The sequence below is a fragment of the Mauremys mutica genome, chromosome 3 (genome assembly GCF_020497125.1).
Source record: "Mauremys mutica isolate MM-2020 ecotype Southern chromosome 3, ASM2049712v1, whole genome shotgun sequence".
Taxonomy (NCBI): Eukaryota; Metazoa; Chordata; order Testudines; family Geoemydidae; genus Mauremys; species Mauremys mutica.
In genome coordinates, this window is record NC_059074.1 from 20,082,922 (window position 1) to 20,103,412 (window position 20,491).

General features: G+C 40.0%; 1 protein-coding gene across 1 annotated transcript in view; it reads left to right on the forward strand.

Annotated features, from left to right (window-relative positions):
- The window catches only part of ATAD2B (ATPase family AAA domain containing 2B), a 149,764-nt gene that overhangs the window by 107,137 nt on the left and 22,136 nt on the right, over positions 1-20,491 (forward strand). The window contains exon 24 of the mRNA XM_045011276.1: positions 1,809-1,946. Within this exon, the coding sequence (XP_044867211.1) occupies positions 1,809-1,946 (138 nt within the window). The remainder of the gene's footprint in view (positions 1-1,808; positions 1,947-20,491) is intronic.

Consider the following 20,491-nt stretch of genomic DNA (forward strand, 5'->3'; position numbering starts at 1 on the left):
GACCTTTTACCCTAAGCCTCACCATAATAACAGGCTATATTGCATGCCCTAGACATTAGGAGAGCCCTGGCCTTACCTGGGTGGGATGAAGGCCTTTAGGAAATCTCTTACGCTTTTCCTTTCCATTGCGGAAAGGTCTAAAGGAGCAGTGATAGTATCCCAAAGACTCTCCAAAAGGGTCTCAAACTGATCACACTGCTATCACCTACATCTGGAATCTGCACACAATGAAACTGAAAGGCAGTGAATTCAAAACAGATAAACACCACTTCACACAGTGCATAATTAAACTATGGAACTCATTGTGACAGAATGTTGTTGAAACCAACAATTTAGCATGATAGACTCATTAGACATCGATATACATAATAGGAATGTACAGAGTTATAATACAGTAAATAGTTTGTAGAAGTTTTAAAAGGAATATAAAACTTACTGCTTTGGGGTTTATGAAAATCTCTTAACTATTGGATGTTAAATGAAGATTCCCATGTGGGACAAATTATCCCATAGCTGCTAACTTTGGGGTTTCTTGCACCTTTCTCTGAAGCATCTGGGGCTGGCCACTCTCAGCAGAGACATGACACTAGACTAGATGGACCTTTGGTCTATGTACCCGTGTAATTAAAAGCATGTGCCACAGCAGTGGGTATGTAGCAAATCATAATGTTTATGTAAATATTGCTTTAACTGTGTATCTGTGGAATCTTTTATAAAACATACCTAAACAATGTGGCAATAGGCTCATTACAGCAGAAGATGCCATGAATTGGGGGGAAAAAAAAAAAAAAAGAAAGAAGGGCTGAAAATATTGGATTAACTAACATCACAGAATGTAACCAACTATACCTGACTGTTAGTTGCAAAAGCAAAAAGCAGTCATTTCTGTTACTTGTTATTGATATGAGGATTCAGGTAGACAGTGAAACAAATACACTTTGCAATAGGGAGTGTGTCTATATAATATAAAATACAGTAATAATGTAAACTTTTACTTAAATATCTTAATTTTTCATGTGGAAAGTTTTTTCCCCAAATGTATTGAGGGAATATAATGAATCCTAAAACTGGAATTTTATTGAACATTGTGTCATGAATAGAAATCCTTTATAAAATGCTAATACAAATTTATATTTACTTTAAATGTTTATTTAAAATAAGTAGAAATTGCAAACTGTCAACGTGAAGTTGCTTTTGGATTTTATTCTTTTATTTAGGTAATCGGGGGTAGCACAGGAAAATTTGGATTAAAAAAAATAGGGTTTATGTTCCAAAATATGGAATTGTTAAAATTGCTTATCATGTGACTTACAAAGAGCCATATTTTTCTAAGGCCTGGTCTACACTAAAAAGTTAGGTTGACTCAGCTTCATTGCTCAGTTGTGTGAAAAATCCACATCCATGAGTGACATAGTTAAGCTGACGTAACCTATGGTGTAGACTACACTTTTTCTGTTGATCTAGCTACCACCTCTCAGGGAGATGGATTACCTACGTTGATGAGTGAACCCCTCCCATCGGTGTAGGCAGTGTTTACACTGAAGTGCTACACAAGTGTGTTGCTGCAGCGTTTCAAATGCAGATAAGCCTTAAGACATCAGATCTGACAGTTTTTAAGATCTTATGTCCAATAAATTCTATTGCCTGCTAAAAGCAAATATTGTTCATTTAAATCTTGATTTAGCAATGTCCAGCTAAATATGTTAATTGCTATGTTTTTAATGCAATACTGTGTTCTAGGCTTCTTTCTGTGTTTGGTTTATGCAGCTCAGATTATTTAAATAGGTATGCTTATCTTTTATGTGCAGGCTTATCAGTAACAGCAGAGCAAATAAATCCTCATGGTTCCACTGTACGGAAAACAGAAACTAGAGTTGAAGAGGCATTTCGGAACAAACAAAAAAATGCAATAGCAGTTTGGCACAACTCTGCAAATAAATGTGCATGTGAGTACTTCCGATCACATTGTATCGAAGAGAGAACACTAGCCCAGAGAGCAATGATAATGGATTTGATACACACCTAGAAAAGGACTATTATGTCTATAAAATATCTGTTTTAGTCAGTGATTTCTTTTTTATTTTCACTGTAGAACCACCACATTAACCACACAGCTCTTGTGTCTTTTTAAGAGGCATCCATGTTCCAACTTCATTAAATCTTTGCTTAGGCAACCATTGAAAGGAAGTGGAAATCAGGATTTCAAACTGTTTTTGCAATGCAAAAAAGATACAAGAATTACAATAGCTTTAAAATATTTTTGTCAGTGTAAAATAAGTAAATTTATCTTTCTCTGTGGTTAGAATTATCTTAAGAAGGTTTTCAGCTTACGTTTTTTGTTTCACATTTGTACAAAAGTAAATATTTCCTGTGTTAAGTTGTCTACAAAGCAGTTTTTTTATGGTAGATGTTGGTAGGCTTTGTTTTGCTTGCAGGGATCCAGTTGTGAGCAATTTAAGTGTCCAGTGCTAAAAGCTGATGGGCACCCTCAACTTATCTCATTTAAATGAATGGAAGATGAGGTTGTCCAGCATCTTGCAGAATCAGGACATCAATTCTAAAGTATAGAAGTATTTTATTATGTTTGATGGTATGCGGTATAGGTTTTCTGAATGTGGTTTAGGTAATAATAGGGACTATTAACTATTGTTGAGTGGTTTACTGATGGAAGTAATTAGATGAGCTGCGGTGAGCTTGGTTATAAAATTTGTACTATGTGAGCTTATTTGACAAACCAGAATAAGGGGGCATATGAGAGGGAATGTGTGTGAGCAATTCACTGAGACTAGAGAATCAGCTTCCAGTTGAAACTGTGGGGTCAATAATAAATATTGTAAGCAAAAACTATATAACTTCTTAGGGAAGTTCACATAGATCGAAGCGGGGAATTTCTTCACTGATCTTTCCTTTTTCTCTAGAGTATTTTGGGGGGAAGGGGCTGTGTGCATGCAGCCGTCCAGGCATGAGTGTTGTTCCCAGGATATGAGACACACAAGGTGTGGTAACATCTTTTATTGGACGAAGAACTATTGGTGGAAGAGATAAGCTTGACTAAGAGATCTCTGTAGCTTGAAAACTTGTCTCTTCTACCAATAGAATTTGGTCCAGTAAAAGATATTACCTCACCCACTTTGTGTATGTTTTTGGCATGGTAATGATACTACCTTCCTAGCACCAAAAAATGTTTTGGAAATGTATAGGATAGATTTGGCATCAAATAATTCCAGTCTGTGTGGCCTGTATTTGTGGCCTTGTTTCTTGCCCATTCTTTCAATTGCTATGCTTACGGAATTAAAGAATCAGCACTATGAAGTAATTGTTTGTCTGAGATGTTCTAAAATAGTGGAAGCAGAAGTTTGCTTTCTATGTTTTTATTTTGCCACATGAATAAAGAAAAATGTGGACACTTTACACAAAAATAAAGGTAGACAAGAAGGTTGCCCATGCTTGTTTGCACTGTCTTTATGTGCCCTAAAACAGATTGCCACACTGTGGTCCACAGAGTGTTTCCTGGTGGTGTTTGAGGTGCTGTGCTGCTGTTTCCTTCCTTCATTTACAGCCAGGACTCTTGTGTGGAAAGGAGGGTCGGCTGCCACTAGTCACTATTGTATTTAAAAAAAAGTTGCGGCTTCCTTCCTCTCTCTTCCTGACCCTCTATCGGTGACACACTGGTAGTTGTCTCAGGGGCACAGGAAGGAGCGATCAACTGAAGGAACCGCCAACTTCTCCAATATACAAGTGCAAACTGAGCTTGTGTCAAGGCACTGTCCTTGGGAAGATCTGGAACTATGGATAGTGGGAGAGAAGAAAACTAGGGGTCTGGTTGAGATTGGGAGCAGGCAGGAGGCAATCTAAGTCGTAAGAAGGGAGCTGGGTTAGGCTGCTGCGCAGGACTGGGGTGAGGTATCTGGGAACTAGAGGAAGAAACCAGAATTGAATGAATAGCCAGGATGAACCACCAGTATCTTGGGGAAGAGGGTCAAGGAGGTGGAGGCACAGGATCTGGAGACTAGTGAGAGAGAATTGAGGGGAATAGGGCCTAGAAATAAACATGAGAAAAGCTGGGAGCAGGGAAGGGGAGTGAGGGGACAGCCTCAAGCAAAGGAAGAGCAGACCAAGCAAGGAACAAGGGAGCTTGAATGGCAGCAGATTATGGGGCAGGACTGATTTTGTGAGGTGGTGGTAAAACGGATTGCAGAAGATAATCATAGAATCGTAGAACTGGAAGGGACCTCAATAGGTCATCTAGTCTAATCCCCTGCATTGAAGCAGGACTAACTATTATCTAGATTATTTTGTTTATAGAAAGGAAAAAAGGAAATCCTTTGGAAGAGAGATTAAAACCGAAGTACCTTCCACAGATTTCTGGTGACTGTCGTAATATGTGGATAGTATGTGTATGATTGGTTTGGAAAGGACTGATTCTGAATGGAGGGAGAATAATTTATTTTAGAGTCAGAGTAGGATGTTTTGTAATTTACAAGTCAGTGAAATTAGGAGGGGATGAGGTAGTCTTTGCTATCAAAAAAAGTTTGGCAACACTTGACTTAGAAACATAATAGTAATATCAGAAAATGATTGATATAGTTTGATTATATGGACCAAAACTTTTCTTTATAGTTAGCATTTCTGAAACAGACTTCCATTTTTTTTCTTTAAGGCTAAAACTAAATTCAGTATTTCCTTATATGATGTTGATCTAGCTTTGATGTAGTCTTTTTGTATGCAGTTGCAACATCTTCCTGATCAATTTTATCTTCCAGGAGATTTGTTTATAACTTTTAGAGAATAGTTGCCAAAAATTGGGGTAAGTCATATGAAACATATAATAATAAATCCTTTTATAAAGCAAGTTGTTGTGCATCTTCTCCTTGGGAACCATATTGGAGAAGAGACTGCTTTAAATGACTGCTTCTTGGAGCAGCTGGTATGGGAACCCACAAGAGGAGAGGCAAATCTCGATTTAGTCCTGAGTGGAGCGCAAGAGGTGGTCCCAAGAGGTAACTATAACAGGACCGCTTGGAAATAGTGACCATAATATAATAACATTTAACATCCCTGTGGTGGGAAAAGCATCTCAACAGCCCAACACTGTGGCATTTATTTTCAAAAAGGGGAACTATGCAAAAATGAGGGGGTTAGTTAAACAGAAACTAAAAGGTACAGTGACTAAAAAACAGCCATGCAGCTTGCAGGGATTTCACTTTAAAGATGCCATAATAGAGGCCCAACTTAAATGTATACCTCAAATTAAGAAACACAGTAAAAGAACTAAAAAAGAGCCACTGTGGCTTAACAACCATATAAAAGAAGCAGTGAGAGATAAAGACTTCCTTTAAAAAGTGGAAGTCAGATCCTAGTGATGTAAATAGAAAGGAACATAAACACTGCCAAATTGAGTGTAAAAATGTAATAAGAAAAGCCAAAGAGGAGTTTGAAGAATGTCTAGCCAAAAACTCAAAAAGTAATAACAAAATGTTTTTTTAAGTACATCAGAAGTAGGAAGCCTGCTAAACAACCAGTGGGGCCCCTGGATAATTGACATACAAAAGGAACATTTGAAGACAATAAAGTCATTGTGGAGAAACTAAATGGATTCTTTGCTTCAGTCTTCATGGCTGAAGATGTTAGGGAGATTCCCAAACCTGAGCTGGCTTTTGTAGGTGAAAAATCTGAGGAACTGTCACAGTCTGAAGTGTCACTAGAAGAGGTTTTGGAATGAATTGATTAACTTAACAGTAACAAGTCACCGGGACCAGATGGCATTGACCCAAGAGTTCTGAAAGAACTCAAATGTGAAATAGCGAAACTATTAACTATGATTTGTAACCTGTCCTTTAAATCGGCTCCTGTACCCAGTGACTGGATAGCTAATGTAACGCCAATATTTAAAAAGGGCTCTAGAGGTGATCCCGGCAATTACAGACCGGTAAGTCTAACGTCAGTACTGGGCAAATTAGTTGAAACAGTCATAAAAAATAAAATTGTCAGACACCTAGAAGAACATAAATTGTTGGGCAAAAGTCAACATGGTTTCTTTAAAGGGAAATCGCGTCTTACTAATCTATTAGAGTTCTTTGAAGGGGTCAACAAACGTGGACAAGGGGGATCCAGTGAACATAGTGTACTTAGATTTCCAGAAAGCCTTTGACAAGGTCCCTCACCAAAGGCTCTTATGTAAATTAAGTTGTCATGGGATAAAAGGGAAGGTCCTTTCATGGATTGAGAGCTGGTTAAAAGAGAGGGAACAAAGGGTAGGAATAAATGGTAAATTCTCAGAATGGAGAGGGGTAACTAGTGGTGTTCCTCAAGGGTCAGTCCTAGGACCATCCTGTTCAACTTATTCATAAATGATCTGGAGAAAGGGGTAAACAGTGAGGTGGCAAAGTTTGCAGATGATACTAAACTGCTCAAGATAGTTAAGACAAAAGCAGATTGTGAAGAACTTCAAAAAGATCTCACAAAACTAAGTGATTGGGCAACAAAATGGCAAATGAAATTTAATGTGGATAAATGTAAAGTAATGCACAGTGGAAAAAATAACCCCAACTATACATACAATATAATGGGGGCTAATTTAGCTAACCAACAAATCAGGGAAAAAGATCTTGGAGTCATCATGGATAGTTCTCTAAAGACGTCCATGCAGTGTGCAGAGGCTGTCAAAAAAGCAAACAGGATGCTAAGAATCATTAAAAGGGGGATAGACAATAATATGAAGAATATATTATTGTCGTTATATAAATCCATGGTACGCCCACATCTTGAATACTGCATACAGATGTGGTCTCATCTCAAAAAAGATATACTGGCACTAGAAGAGGTTTAGAAAAGGGCAACTAAAATGATTAGGGGCTTGGTATAGATCCCATATGAGGTGAGATTAAAGAGGCTAGGACTTTTCAGCTTGGAAAAGAGGAGAGTAAGGTGGGATATGATAGAGGTATATAAAATCATGAGTGATGTGGAGAAAGTAGATAAGGAAAAGTTTTATTTACTTATTCCCATAATACAAGAACTAGGGGTCACCAAATGAAATTAATGGGCAACAGGTTTAAAACAAATAAAAGGAAGTTCTTCTTCATGCAGTGCACAGTCAACTTGTGGAACTCCTTGCCTGAGGAGGTTGTGAAGGCTAGGACCATAACAGCGTTTAAAAGAGAACTAGATAAATTCATGGAGGTTAAGTCCATTAATGGCTATTAGCCAGGATGGGTAAGGAATGGTGTCCTGAGCCTCTGTTTGTCAGAGGGTGGAGATGGATGGCAGGAGAGAGATCACTTGATGATTACCTGTTAGGTGCCCCAGAGGGAGTGAACCTGGCATTGGCCACTGTCGGTAGACAGGATACTGGGCTAGATGGACCTTTGGTCTGACCCAGTACGGCCGTTCTTATGTTCTTATGAGACTTTTTTTCCTCCGATATTTCAATGGCTTTGCAAAATCGTAAAAAAAAAAATAGGATTGTTTATTCTAAACTACTACTAAAACAAGTTTAGCAGAGAATTGAAGTTAAATTTTATCAAATAAAGATTTATGGTCAAGAATAACCAAGACTTGTGCATTTTTTATATCACAAAGTCCCATCATTTGGATTTCACCTGTTTACTACTTTGTGAAATTGGTGCCATACTTTTAATTTTAATGTTAGTAATGTATTCTGGAATGCTTGTTTCTCACTGATTAAAGCTCAAGGTCTCTCTCTGTATCAGTGCAATTGTGTTTCTCAGGGTTAGATGACATTAGGGTATCCGGCTGTCCCGGTTTTGTAGGGATAGTACCGATATTTGGGGCTTTGTCTTATATAGGTGCCTATTACCCTCCCACTCCCTGTCCTGATTTTTCACACTTGCTGTCTGGTCACCTTAGATGACATGGTGGAAAAGACAGTTGAGCTGCATCTAATTTGTGGCTTCCACTTTTACTACCATTGGTTGAAGCTATGTCACATTGTAGATGACCTAAAAGGATTATTCCAATAGGAATTGAAAATTCATCCCTGAAAATACCAACTGACAGGTGTCTTCGGCTTGGCTCAGTTTAGCCTATTCTTTATTATGAACTACATTCTCTTCTGATATATTGGTATCCACTGAAGTAAATGAAGTTACTCTGGGTTGACACCAAGAGCTAAATTTGACCATATGCTTCTGATTGTGTTTGCTACTTCTCTTGTGCATCACTATCCATATTGTAAAATTCAGTGGTGTTGGTATTTTCATAATATCCCTGGCATAGTGTTTTCACACTTAGACTTGATAGTTAATTCTACTTCACATTACTTTGAAAACATGGATCATTCTTACCCAGGCCTCTATGATATTTCTTTTTTTTACTGTCAGTCAGATTTCTTAAGCAATAATGTAAGTGCAGGGTAGACTTTTCAGTATTTTGGGTAAAATATTTTTGTAGGGTCAGAATCTTTTACTGGCACGTTTGAGGGGTATATCTTGCCTTTTCTTTGGTAGGAACATAAGAACATAAGAGAGGCCGTACCGGGTCAGACCAGAGGTCCATCTAGCCCAGTATCTGTCTACCGACAGTGGCCAATGCCAGGTGCCCCTGAGGGAGTGAACCTAACAGGCAATGATCAAGTGATCTCTCTCCTGCCATCCATCTCCATCCTCTGACGAACAGAGGCTAGGGACACCATTCTTACCCATCCTGGCTAATAGCCATTTATGGACTTAGCCACCATGAATTTATCCAGTCCCCTTTTAAACATTGTTATAGTCCTAGCCTTCACAACCTCCTCAGGTAAGGAGTTCCACAAGTTGACTGTGCGCTGCGTGAAGAAGAACTTCCTTTTATTTGTTTTAAACCTGCTGCCTATTAATTTCATTTGGTGACCCCTAGTTCTTGTATTATGGGAATAAGTAAATAACTTTTCCTTATCCACTTTCTCAATATCACTCATGATTTTATATACCTCTATCATGTCCCCCCTTAGTCTTCTCTTTTCCAAACTGAAGAGTCCTAGCCTCTTTAATCTTTCCTCATATGGGACCCTCTCTAAACCCCTAATCATTTTAGTTGCTCTTTTCTGAACCTTTTCTAGTGCTAGAATATCTTTTTTGAGGTGAGGAGACCACATCTGTACACAGTATTCGAGATGTGGGCGTACCATGGATTTATATAAGGGCAATAATATATTCTCAGTCTTATTCTCTATCCCCTTTTTAATGATTCCTAACATCCTGTTTGCTTTTTTGACCGCCTCTGCACACTGCGTGGACATCTTCAGAGAACTATCCACGATAACTCCAAGATCTTTTTCCTGACTCGTTGTAGCTAAATTAGCCCCCATCATGTTGTATGTATAGTTGGGGTTATTTTTTCCAATGTGCATTACTTTACATTTATCCACATTAAATTTCATTTGCCATTTTGTTGCCCAATCACTTAGTTTTGTGAGATCTTTTTGAAGTTCTTCACAATCTGCTTTTGTCTTAACTATCTTGAGCAGTTTAGTATCATCTGCAAACTTTGCCACCTCACTGTTTACCCCTTTCTCCAGATCATTTATGAATAAATTGAATAGGATTGGTCCTAGGACTGACCCTTGGGGAACACCACTAGTTACCCCTCTCCATTCTGAGAATTTACCATTAATTCCTACCCTTTGTTCCCTGTCCTTTAACCAGTTCTCAATCCATGAAAGGACCTTTCCTTTTATCCCATGACAGCTTAATTTACGTAAGAGCCTTTGGTGAGGGACCTTGTCAAAGGCTTTCTGGAAATCTAAGTACACTATGTCCACCGGATCCCCCTTGTCCACATGTTTGTTGACCCCTTCAAAGAACTCTAATAGATTAGTAAGACACGATTTCCCTTTACAGAAACCATGTTGACTATTGCTCAACAGTTTGTTTTTCTATGTGTCTGACAATTTTATTCTTAACTATTGTTTCAACTAATTTGCCCAGTACCAACGTTAGACTTACCGGTCTGTAATTGCCGGGATCACCTCTAGAGCCCTTTTTAAATATTGGCGTTACATTAGCTAACTTCCAGTCATTGGGTACCGACGCCGATTTAAAGGACAGGTTACAAACCTTAGTTAATAGTTCCGCAACTTCACATTTGAGTTCTTTCAGAACTCTTGGGTGAATGCCATCTGGTCCCGGTGACTTGTTAATGTTGAGTTTATCAATTAATTCCAAAACCTCCTCTAGTGACACTTCAATCTGTGACAGTTCCTCAGATTTGTCACCTACAAAAGCCAGCTCAGGTTTGGGAATCTCCCTAACATCCTCAGCCGTGAAGACTGAAGCAAAGAATCCATTTAGTTTCTCCGCAATGACTTTATCATCTTTAAGCGCTCCTTTTGAATTTTGATCGTCAAGGGGCCCCACTGGTTGTTTAGCAGGCTTCCTGCTTCTGATGTACTTAAAAAACATTTTGTTATTACCTTTGGAGTTTTCGGCTAGCCGTTCTTCAAACTCCTCTTTGGCTTTTCTTATTACACTCTTGGACTTAAGTTGGCAGCGTTTGTGCTCCTTTCTATTTGCCTCACTAGGATTTGACTTCCACTTTTTAAAGGAAGTCTTTTTATTTCTCACTGCTTCTTTTACATGGTTGTTAAGCCACGGTGGCTCTTTTTTAGTTCTTTTACTGTTTTTCTTAATTTGGGGTATACATTGAAGTTGGGCCTCTATTATGGTGTCTTTAAAAAGGGCCCACGCAACTTGCAGGGATTTCACTTTAGTCACTGTACCTTTTAACTTTTGTCTAACTAACCCCCTCATTTTTGTATAGTTCCCCCTTTTGAACTTAAAGGCCACAGTGTTGGGCAGTTGAGATGTTCTTCCCACCACAGGGATGTTGAATGCTATTGTATTATGGTCACTATTTCCAAGCGGTCCTGCTACAGTTACCTCTGTATTAAGTTCTGCATCCTTTTCGAAAGCTGTTAGAGCTTTGCTGTCTATACAGACAAAACCCAGTGTTTACTAACTATATAAAAGAAAATAGTAGAGATTGCAATTATAAAATGAAGCTATAGCAATTCCGAGGTCCTGGCTAACAAATAGGCCATTGGAGTGTCAGATTAAAATTAATTTAAAATAAATACCAAAAATATAAAATCCTAAGACTGTTTGTTACCCCTAGTTCAGTTACATTGGTGGCTGTCCTAGGCTCTGGCAGCTTTCAATGTTTTTACAATTGTGCACATTAAATCTGGTAGTTCCAATGGGGAATATTTGCTAAAAATAGCTTTGTGTAGGCTCCTTGTACTCTGGCGAAATAGGGAACCTGTAATTCATCAGATCCACCAGTGTTAGCAACAAGGAAAGATGTAGTGTACACAGGGATCATGTGGACTCAAGGGTGTTTTATCACCATGGCATCTAACTTTGCCCTATGTGGAGGTGGCACTAATGTGACTTGGGTGTAAGTTTTGTGGAACCACACTAGTGACATGAGTGAAGGGTGAGTGGGGTTTACAGTGGTATTGCATGAGTGACAGGGTGTGTGTGTGTGAGAGAGAGAGAGAGAGAGCGAGAGAGATAGAAGTGGTGCTGGTGGTGTGTGTTGTCCCTGCTGAAGCAGTTAAAAATAGATTTTGGAGGCTACGACAGCTAGAAGTGCCCCTTTAACTATGGCAATGTTGCTGTAATAAAACTGAGTTCATATTGCTGTGTCTTGCCAGTAGATGGAGCATGTAGCACATTATTTTGCTGTCTTACAGTCAGATGCTTCAATATTACATCCAGATGGTCCCTGTGGGGAAGATTTGCTTTTTTGCTGTATTCAACAGAACGGTATTAAATTGGTGGAGTAGACTGACCAAGTGCTGTTCTCCTTGCATAAGAACCTGCACAGCTTGTTATGTGGAGTGAGAGGTGCTCCAAATGTCTTATCTGTGTTTGACAATTGCAGGAAGGAAAATTCTTGTAGATTTATTTTAAAGCTAGTGAAGTATTAAAAATAGAATTAAATTCCAAACTTCAGATTAAAATTTATTTCACAGCAAGTAAAAATAATAGGAGAAACATATTACTGACTTTATGCTACTAGAGTAGCCATGCTGTCTGCGAAACTGCCTGTTGCTGAGACCAACCAAGGAAATGACTGGGGGGAAAAGTACTTCCTGAATAAAACCAATGTTTAGTGTATTATTTAAGTAAAAGCTGTGGCTTTGGATAGATTAGTCTTCACCAGTATTTGCAAATGACCTAAGTTTTGATGTCTGTTAACCCTCTGGTGGAAGGGTAAAGAAAGCTCTGCTGCGAGTTTTTTTTTGTTTGTTTTTGTTTTTGTTTTTTGGATGGTGACAATTTTTCTATAGCAACGTTAAAAAGAAAAAAATTCTATTTTCATTTCTCATCCTCTTTTCATTCTCACTCCCTCCACTCAAATTCCATTTATTCAGTTTCCTTTCCATTTTCTTTGACTTCTGACTGCTTAGCAGACATTAACTAGCATTGACTAGCGACTCTAAAACAAGCGAGAGCACCTGAGGGAGGAGAGGGAAGACTGGCTGCCCAATATTTTTGACAATTTTAACCAGTTTCTGCATTTGGGACCAAAATCTGCACTGTTTACTCTGGAATTTCAGCACCAGTATCTGATGGCATTTTAGCTGTCACCTGGAACTGAAGGGTTAAGATGACTGACACTGGTTAAAATGCTGGTAGCTGCTGATGCCTTGTCAGGCTAGTGTTCCAAGTGTTGCTGCTTCTAATAGAACTGCAGTGATGATAGCATAACAATGGTAAAACAATTGTGGGCAAGAAGTGCAGACCCAGCCATACAGGTCTCTGCGGGTGCAGGTGATGTTCTCTTCAATCCTTCTGGTCAAAGGTAGGCGCCCAGGCAGAGACTAATGCATCCTAGAGGTGAATGCGTGGCTATGCAGATGGTGTCACCAGGAGGGCTTTGGCTTCCTTGACCATGGGGTGCTGTTCTGGGGGGAAGGACTGTTGAGCAGAGATGGGGTTCACCTGGTGAGTAAAGGGAAGAGTATCTTTTGATACAAACTGGCTAATGAGGAGGGCTTTAAACTAGGTTTGACGGAGGCAGGAGACAAAAGCCCACAGGTAAGTAAAAAACATGGAGACCTGGTGAAGGACCGGAATCTGTGGGGGAGCATGGGCAGTTATAGCAGGGGCAAGAGGGAACATGGAGGGAAGTCAAATCAATATCTTAGATATCTGTATATTAATGCAATAAGTATAAGGAATAAATAGGACGAACTAGAATACTGGTGAATAAACACAGCTATGTCATAGTTGGCATGAGAGACTTGGGGGATAATACCCATGACTGGAACAGATTGCTCAGGAAGGACAGGCAAGGGGGAAAAAAAGAGGAGATCTTGTCTTGAGGTTGAGATGGAAATTGGAGACAGATTTGTTGAAAGTCTCTGGTTAAAGATAAAAGGAGTAAAAAACAAAGGTGATGCCATGGTAGGGGGTCTATTATAGGAAAAAGAGGTGGATGAGGCTTTTTTAAACAACTAACAAAATCATGTAAAAGCAGCAAAGAGTCCTGTGGCACCTTATAGACTAACAGCTATAGTTAGTCTGTAAGGTGCCACAGGACTCTTAGTCTGGATCTGTAAAAGCAGCAAACACGGCTACCCCACTGATACTTTTGATGTATTAGCAGAAATGTTGTAAGCAAGACACGAGAAGTAATTCTTCCACTCTACTCAGCACTAATAAGGCCTCAGCTGGAGTATTGTGTCCAGTTCTGGGTGCCACATATCAGGAAAGATGTGGACAAATCAAATTGGAAAAAAGTCCAGAGGAGAGCGACAAAATGATTAAAGGTCTAGAAAACATGACCTCTGAGGAAAGATTGAAAAAATTGGGTTTGTTTAGTCCGGAGAATCATGGAGTCATAGTCGTGTAGAACATAGGCTCCATGTACAGGCAGATGGTTTTGAATCAGTTAATTGTTTTCATATAGAAAATAAGGTATAAACAAATAAGATTAATCTATGTAGCGACAACTGGCCATCTACTTTGCTGTTATCATTTGGCAGTTACTCATAAGCATAGCAGTAGATAGCGATCTTAAGGAGAAATTTGTAGATGGGACAAGGCAATGGCCTTACAAACTAATTTGAGGATGGCATCACATGCATAAAAGGGAGCATGGAGGATAGCACAAAAGTTCTTGTGAGAGAAGTGGACAAATGGGCAGTAAAGGCTAGCATTGATAGTGGGGCTCTATATAATAAAATAAAATAGATTAGTATGGAGAATCCAAGTTGTGAAAGGCCTTAAAAGTAAGCCATGGAAGCGCATTTTTGACCTGGTGAAAAAAGGGAAAGCCAATGAATGGATGGACTCGAGACGGGTGGCATGGTCAGTTTGACAGATCAGGAGAATGATCTTAGCAGTAATGTTTTCAGTGGACCTGAACTGGGGTCTTGAAAACCTGAGAGGAGGAGGTTGCAGCAGTCAGGATGGGAACAGGCTGGAGAGAGTTCTAGCTACATGGACAGAGGAAAAAGGCTGGATCTTAGAGAGTGTGGAGGAAGATGCAGCAAGATTTGGTCACTGCTTGGTTTATAGGTCTAGGTCTAAGCCAGGGGTAATCAATAGGTGGACTGTGGGCCAAATCCAGATTTCCAGATGCTTTTGAATGGACCCTGAAATCTTTTTATTTACTTATTATTATTTTTTATTATTTTCTCTGGAGTCTGATCTTGACTATACCTTGAGCAAGAAATTTGGACCTTGACAAAAAATAGACTACCCCTCGTCTAAGCTCATGCCAGAGTTAAAGACAACATCTAAGTCACAAGACTTAATGATGTAGACCACAAAGTGGGAAGTGAGGAGAGTTTGGGAAGGAAGGAAAGGAGTACAGATTTAGCCATGTTTTGGGTGACTAAAGTGAATAGAAGGCAACATAACTGGATTATTGTTTTGATCTGTGCTATAGTTATAATTAATACAGTCAGCAAGAAGGGCTCCCACTGTATAATGTATGTTGCCCAATACCATCAATTTTTTATTTTTAATTTCTCAGTGATGGTATTAAATTGTAAATAATATTGGGGCGGGGAGGGATAGCTTAGTGGTTTGAGCATCGGCCTGCTAAACGCAGGGTTGTGAGTTTAATCCTTGAGGGGGCCATTTAGGGATCTGGGGCAAAAATCAGTACTTGGTCCTGCTAGTGAAGGCAGGGGGCTGGACTTGATGACCTGTCAAGGCCCCTTCCAGTTCTAGGAGATGGGTATATCTCCAATTATTATTATTATTTATTTTATTATTATTATTGTCAGTATTGCAACATAAAAGCACTTCTTCTATGGGAACTAACTCTTTAAAAATGCAGTGTCTTATTCAACAGATTGGTTCCCTCTGTGTGTGCTGCTTTAGTGATGAAAATAAGTTTTTTCTGTTTTTTCTTATCAATAAAAGACAATACAGCTTAAAGAGAGGGCCTGGGAGGAATTTTTCTTGTGAATCACTTCTTTTGATCACTATGTCCCCGGTTAGTTACACCTGTGAAGCTAAGCTTGCACAGATGTGGCAAGGCCTAGTTTGGTCTTGAACTTCTATTATGGTGATGATGCACTAACTGGAAAGAACCCAGCTAGACTTTCTGGCCCTGATTCTCCAAAGCACTAAACGCATCTAATTGTAAGCACATGAATAATTTCATTTATTTTAATGGGATTTCTCACATGCTTAAATGTAGGCATGTGCTTAAGTATTTGAATCATGGTCTCTGATCCCAGGATGAGTTTGCAGTGCTGACAGAACAAATGTATTATACTGGTAAACTGACCACATCTGATGTAGAAATTGGGAGATGATAAATATTTAATCTTTTACTTATAGCAAAGAACCGACATTAAAGGAACTGTGCTTTTTTTGTTTTAAATTGTTTTTTTAAAAATTCAACTTTCTGATGGAGAACCTTTTAAAAAGTAAGTCCTCTGCTATTTGAAAATTCCTTTAAAGAATTGTTGTATGGTTTCTGCTCCCCTGCTGTATTTTGTAAGGGTCATAGAACCATAAAAATATAGGTCCAAAAGGACGTCGAGAGATCATCTAGTCCATCCTCCTCCACCCCACCATGCTGTGGCAGGACCAAGTATACCTAGACCATCTTTTTGAGTAGGCCTGAGAGCAAGCATATTTGGAGTCCCCTGAAAGTGGAGCTTTGTCTCTGTATACACCTGCTTCTGCACCTTCAGTTTGAATTTTTCTGCTTCTATTATTGGTGAATGCCTTCTTGCAGAACCTGGAGAAGTGTATACGAGCTGCACCAAAGTTGTGCATGATATGAATGCAGCTGATCATTAACAATACAGTGAAACTGACTGTGTAGAAAGTGCTGTTGAATACACAAACTAAGCTGGGAGATGGTTTTATTTTTTTTTTCAAAACTCTTTCAGCTCTAGTATTCTTAGAGGTTACTCATAACAATAGTATGTATACACTTTTCAGGTAGAATCATAGAATCATAGACTTTAAGGTCAGAAAGGACCATTATGATCATCTAATCTGACCTCCTGCACAACACAGGCCACAGAAGCTTACCCACCCACTCCTGTGTCAAACCCCTAACCTATGTCTGAGCTATTGAAATCTTCAAATCGTGGTTTAAAGACTTGAAGGTGCAGAGAATCCATCAGCAAGTGACCCATGCCTAGGGTGACCAGATGTCCTGATAAAATCAAATCTGTCCCAATATTTAACCCTTTGTCCTCCGTCCTGATCAGTGTATGATCGGGACACCATTTGTCCCGATACTCGGGTAAGGAGGGCAGCAGGAGGGAGGCGCTGACACTGTGGGTGCTCCGGGGTTGGAGCACCCACGGGGGAAAATTGCAGCCAAGCTCCTCCCTCCTTGCCTCCTTCTCCTCCCCTTCCCCCCCAGCTCCACCTCCCTCCAGCACTTCCCATGGCCAAACAGCTGTTTGGCAGCGCTTAGCGCTTTCTAGGAGGGAGGAGTGGGTATGCAGTGCGCTCAGGGGAGGAGGCAGAGAAGAGGCAGGGCGGAGACTTGGGGGAAGGAGGTGGAACGGGGGCGAGGTGAGGGCGGTGCAGGGGCGGAAAGAGGCGGGGAGTGGGCGAGCATGCACCCAGTAGAGGGGAAGTCAGCACCGTAGGGGTGAGTGGCGGGTGGGGAGGCGAGCGGTGGGTAGGGGACTGAGGAGGGAAGCAGCAAGCCAGTGCCAAGCCGGGGGATGAGGATGGACGCAGAGGGGGGAAGGGCTGAGTGGGGAGGGGGCGGGACCTGGGGCAGAGTGGGGGCGGAGCCTGGGAGGAGCAGGGGTGGACTGTGGGTGGGGCCAATGTGTCCCGATATTTTAGTGTGGTGATCTGGTCACCCTACCCATGCCCCATGCTGCAGAGGAAGGTGAAACCCCCCCAGGGCCTCTGCCAATCTGCCCTGGAGGAAAATTCCTTCCCGACCCCAGATATGGCAATCAGTTAAACCCTGAGCATGTGGGCAAGACTCACCAGCCAGACACCCAGGAAAGAATTCTCTTTAGTAACTCAGATCCCATGCCATCACAGGCCATTGGGCATATTTACTGCTAATAGTCAAAGATCAATTAATTGCCAAAATTAGGCTATCCCATCATACCATCCCCTCCATAAACTTATCAAGTTTAGTCTTGAAGCCAGATATGTCTTTTGCCCCCACTGCTCCCCTTGGAAGGCTGTTCCAGAACTTCACTCCTCTTATGGTTAGAAACCTTCATCTAGTTTCAAGTCTAAACTTCCTGATGGCCAGTTTATATCCATTTGTTCTTGTGTCCACATTGATACTGATCTTAAATAATTCCTCTCCCTCCCTGGTATTTATCCTTCTGATATATTTATAGAGAGCAATCATATCTCCACTCAGCCTTCTTTTGATTAGGCTAAACAAGCCAAGCTCTTTGCATCTCCTTTCATAAGACAGGTTTTCCATTCCTCGGATCATCCTAGTAGCCCTTCTCTTTACCTGTTCCAGATTGAATTCATCCTTTTTAAACATGGGAGACCAGAACTGCACACAGTATTCCAGATGAGGTCTCACCAGTGCCTTGTATAACGATACTACCTCCTTATCTCTACTGCAAATACCTCGCCTGATGCACCCGAAGACCGCATTAGCTTTTTTCATGGCCACATCACATTGTCAGCTCATGGTTATCCTGTGATCAACCAATACTCCAAGGTCCTTCTCCTCCTCTGTTACTTCCAACTGATGCGTCCCCAGCTTATAACAAAAATTCTTGTTATTAATCCCTAAGTGCATAACCTTGCACTTTTCACTATTTCATCTTATTACTATTACTCCAGTTTACAAGGTCATCCAGATCTTCCTGTATGATATCCCAGTCCTTCTCTGTATTGGCAATATCTCCCAGCTTTGTGTCATCAGCAAACTTTATTAACGCATTCCCACTTTTTGTGCCAACGTCAGTAATAAAAAGATTGGTCCCAAAAACCGATCCCTGAGGAACTCCACTAGTCACCTCCCTCCAGCCTGACAGTTCTCCTTTCAGTACAACCCGTTGTAGTCTCCCCTTTAACCAGTTCCTTATCCACCTTTCAATTTTCATATTGATCCCCATCTTTTCCAATTTAGCTAATAATTCCCGATATGGAACCGTATCAAATGCCTTACTGAAATCGAGGTAAATTAGATCCACTGCGTTTCCTTTGTCTAAAAAATCTGTTACCTTCTCAAAGGAAGAGATCAGGTTGGTTTGGCATGATCTACCTCTTGTAAAACCATGTTGTATTTTGTCCCAATTACCACTGACCTCAATGTCCTTAACTACATTCTCCTTCAGAATTTTTTCCAAGACCTTGCATACTACAGATGTCAAACTAACAGGCCTGTAGTTACCCGGATCACTTTTTTTTTCTTTTCTTAAAAATAGGAACTATGTTAGCAATTCTCCAGTCATATGGTACAACCCCTGAGTTTACAAATTCATTAAAAATTCTTGCTAATGGGCTTGCAATTTCATGTGCCAGTTCCTTTAATATTCTTGGATGAAGATTATCTGGGCCCCCTGATTTAGTCCCATTAAGCTATTCAAGTTTGGCTTCTACCTCAGATGTGGTAATATCTACCTCCATATCCTCATTCCCATTTGTCATCCAACCATTATCCCTAAGCTCCTCATTAGCCTCATTAAAGACTGAGGCAAACTATTTGTTTAGACATTGGACCATGCCTAGGTTATGCTTAACCTCCGCTCCATCCACAGTGTATAGCGGTCCCATTTCTTCTTTCTTTGTTTTCTTATTTATATGGCTCTAGAACCTTTTACTATTGGTTTTAATTCCCTTTGCAAGATTCAACTCTACATGGCTTTTGGCCTTTCTCACTTTATCCCTACATGTTCTGACCTCAATAAGGTAGCTTTCCTTGCTGATCACTCCCATCTTCCACTCCTTGTTGGCTTTCTGCTTTTTCTTAATCACCTCTTTGAGATGCTTCCTCATCCAGCTTGGTCTACAATTCCTGCCTATGAATTTTTTCCCCTTTCTTGGGATGCAGGCTTCTGATAGTTTCTGCAACTTTGACTTGAAGTAATTCCAGGCCTCCTCTGCCTTTAGATCCGCAAGTTCTTCAGTCCAATCTACTTCCCTAAAATATGATTTTCAAGGTGAATGTGTCCTTTTAAGAACTTTTTAAACTAAAAAGTTAGACATTTTTTTATTAATGTTGTAGTTAGTAAAGTCTTGAAACTAGTTAAATTTCAGGGAAGACGTTCTCAACAATACATTTAGTTATGTTTCTCTGACCTCTTGTCATTTAATGCGCAGCACTCACATGGTACTAGCATCTTCAGAGCAACTTTGTGAACACTGATTTTCATAACTGACCTGGTGAGGTGGGTAGGTATAGTTAATGGACGTAGTTTCTTTCATTTTGAAAGACAGTCACTTTGAGAGAGCTTCTTGTTAATACTGATTTGTGCTGGCAGTATCTCTCCAGAGAAAACAATGTGACCACTTTAAGTATAGCAGCCTCCATTTTTAGATGGAAAAGCTCTTGCAAAGTGGTTATAACTTGCCAAAGAGTATAAGTAATCTGTATCATAGCAGAAATTGGAATCCAGCAATTCCCATCTATCTGTCTTTTGCTCAATCTACTAAAATACACTTTTTCTCATCATCTTATAAGATATACTGAAATTCAACATTACAGGTGAATACTTTTTCTGAGCTATTGTTTGAGGTTTATATTAGGAACATAATCTCAAAAGGGGTTTTTGGTTGGGGTTCCTAGACACAATGCGTATACACCCTTAGAAGACACTGCCCCATCCTAGACAGTATATAATCTGACTTGAAACAAAGCATACAGTAGGAGGGAGGACAAGGTCATGGGGTTATGCAGCTTAATTCTTGCACAACATAATAGTTCCAAATCATCTGAAGATTTAAAAAAAAGTGAAGTAAAATTGGCTTTCCTCAAATTCTACATCCCACAGCTATAATTGTCTGTCTGATGTTTAGTGGTCTAAATAGAAGTGGGTTTTCATGAGGAATGTGAAGAAGGA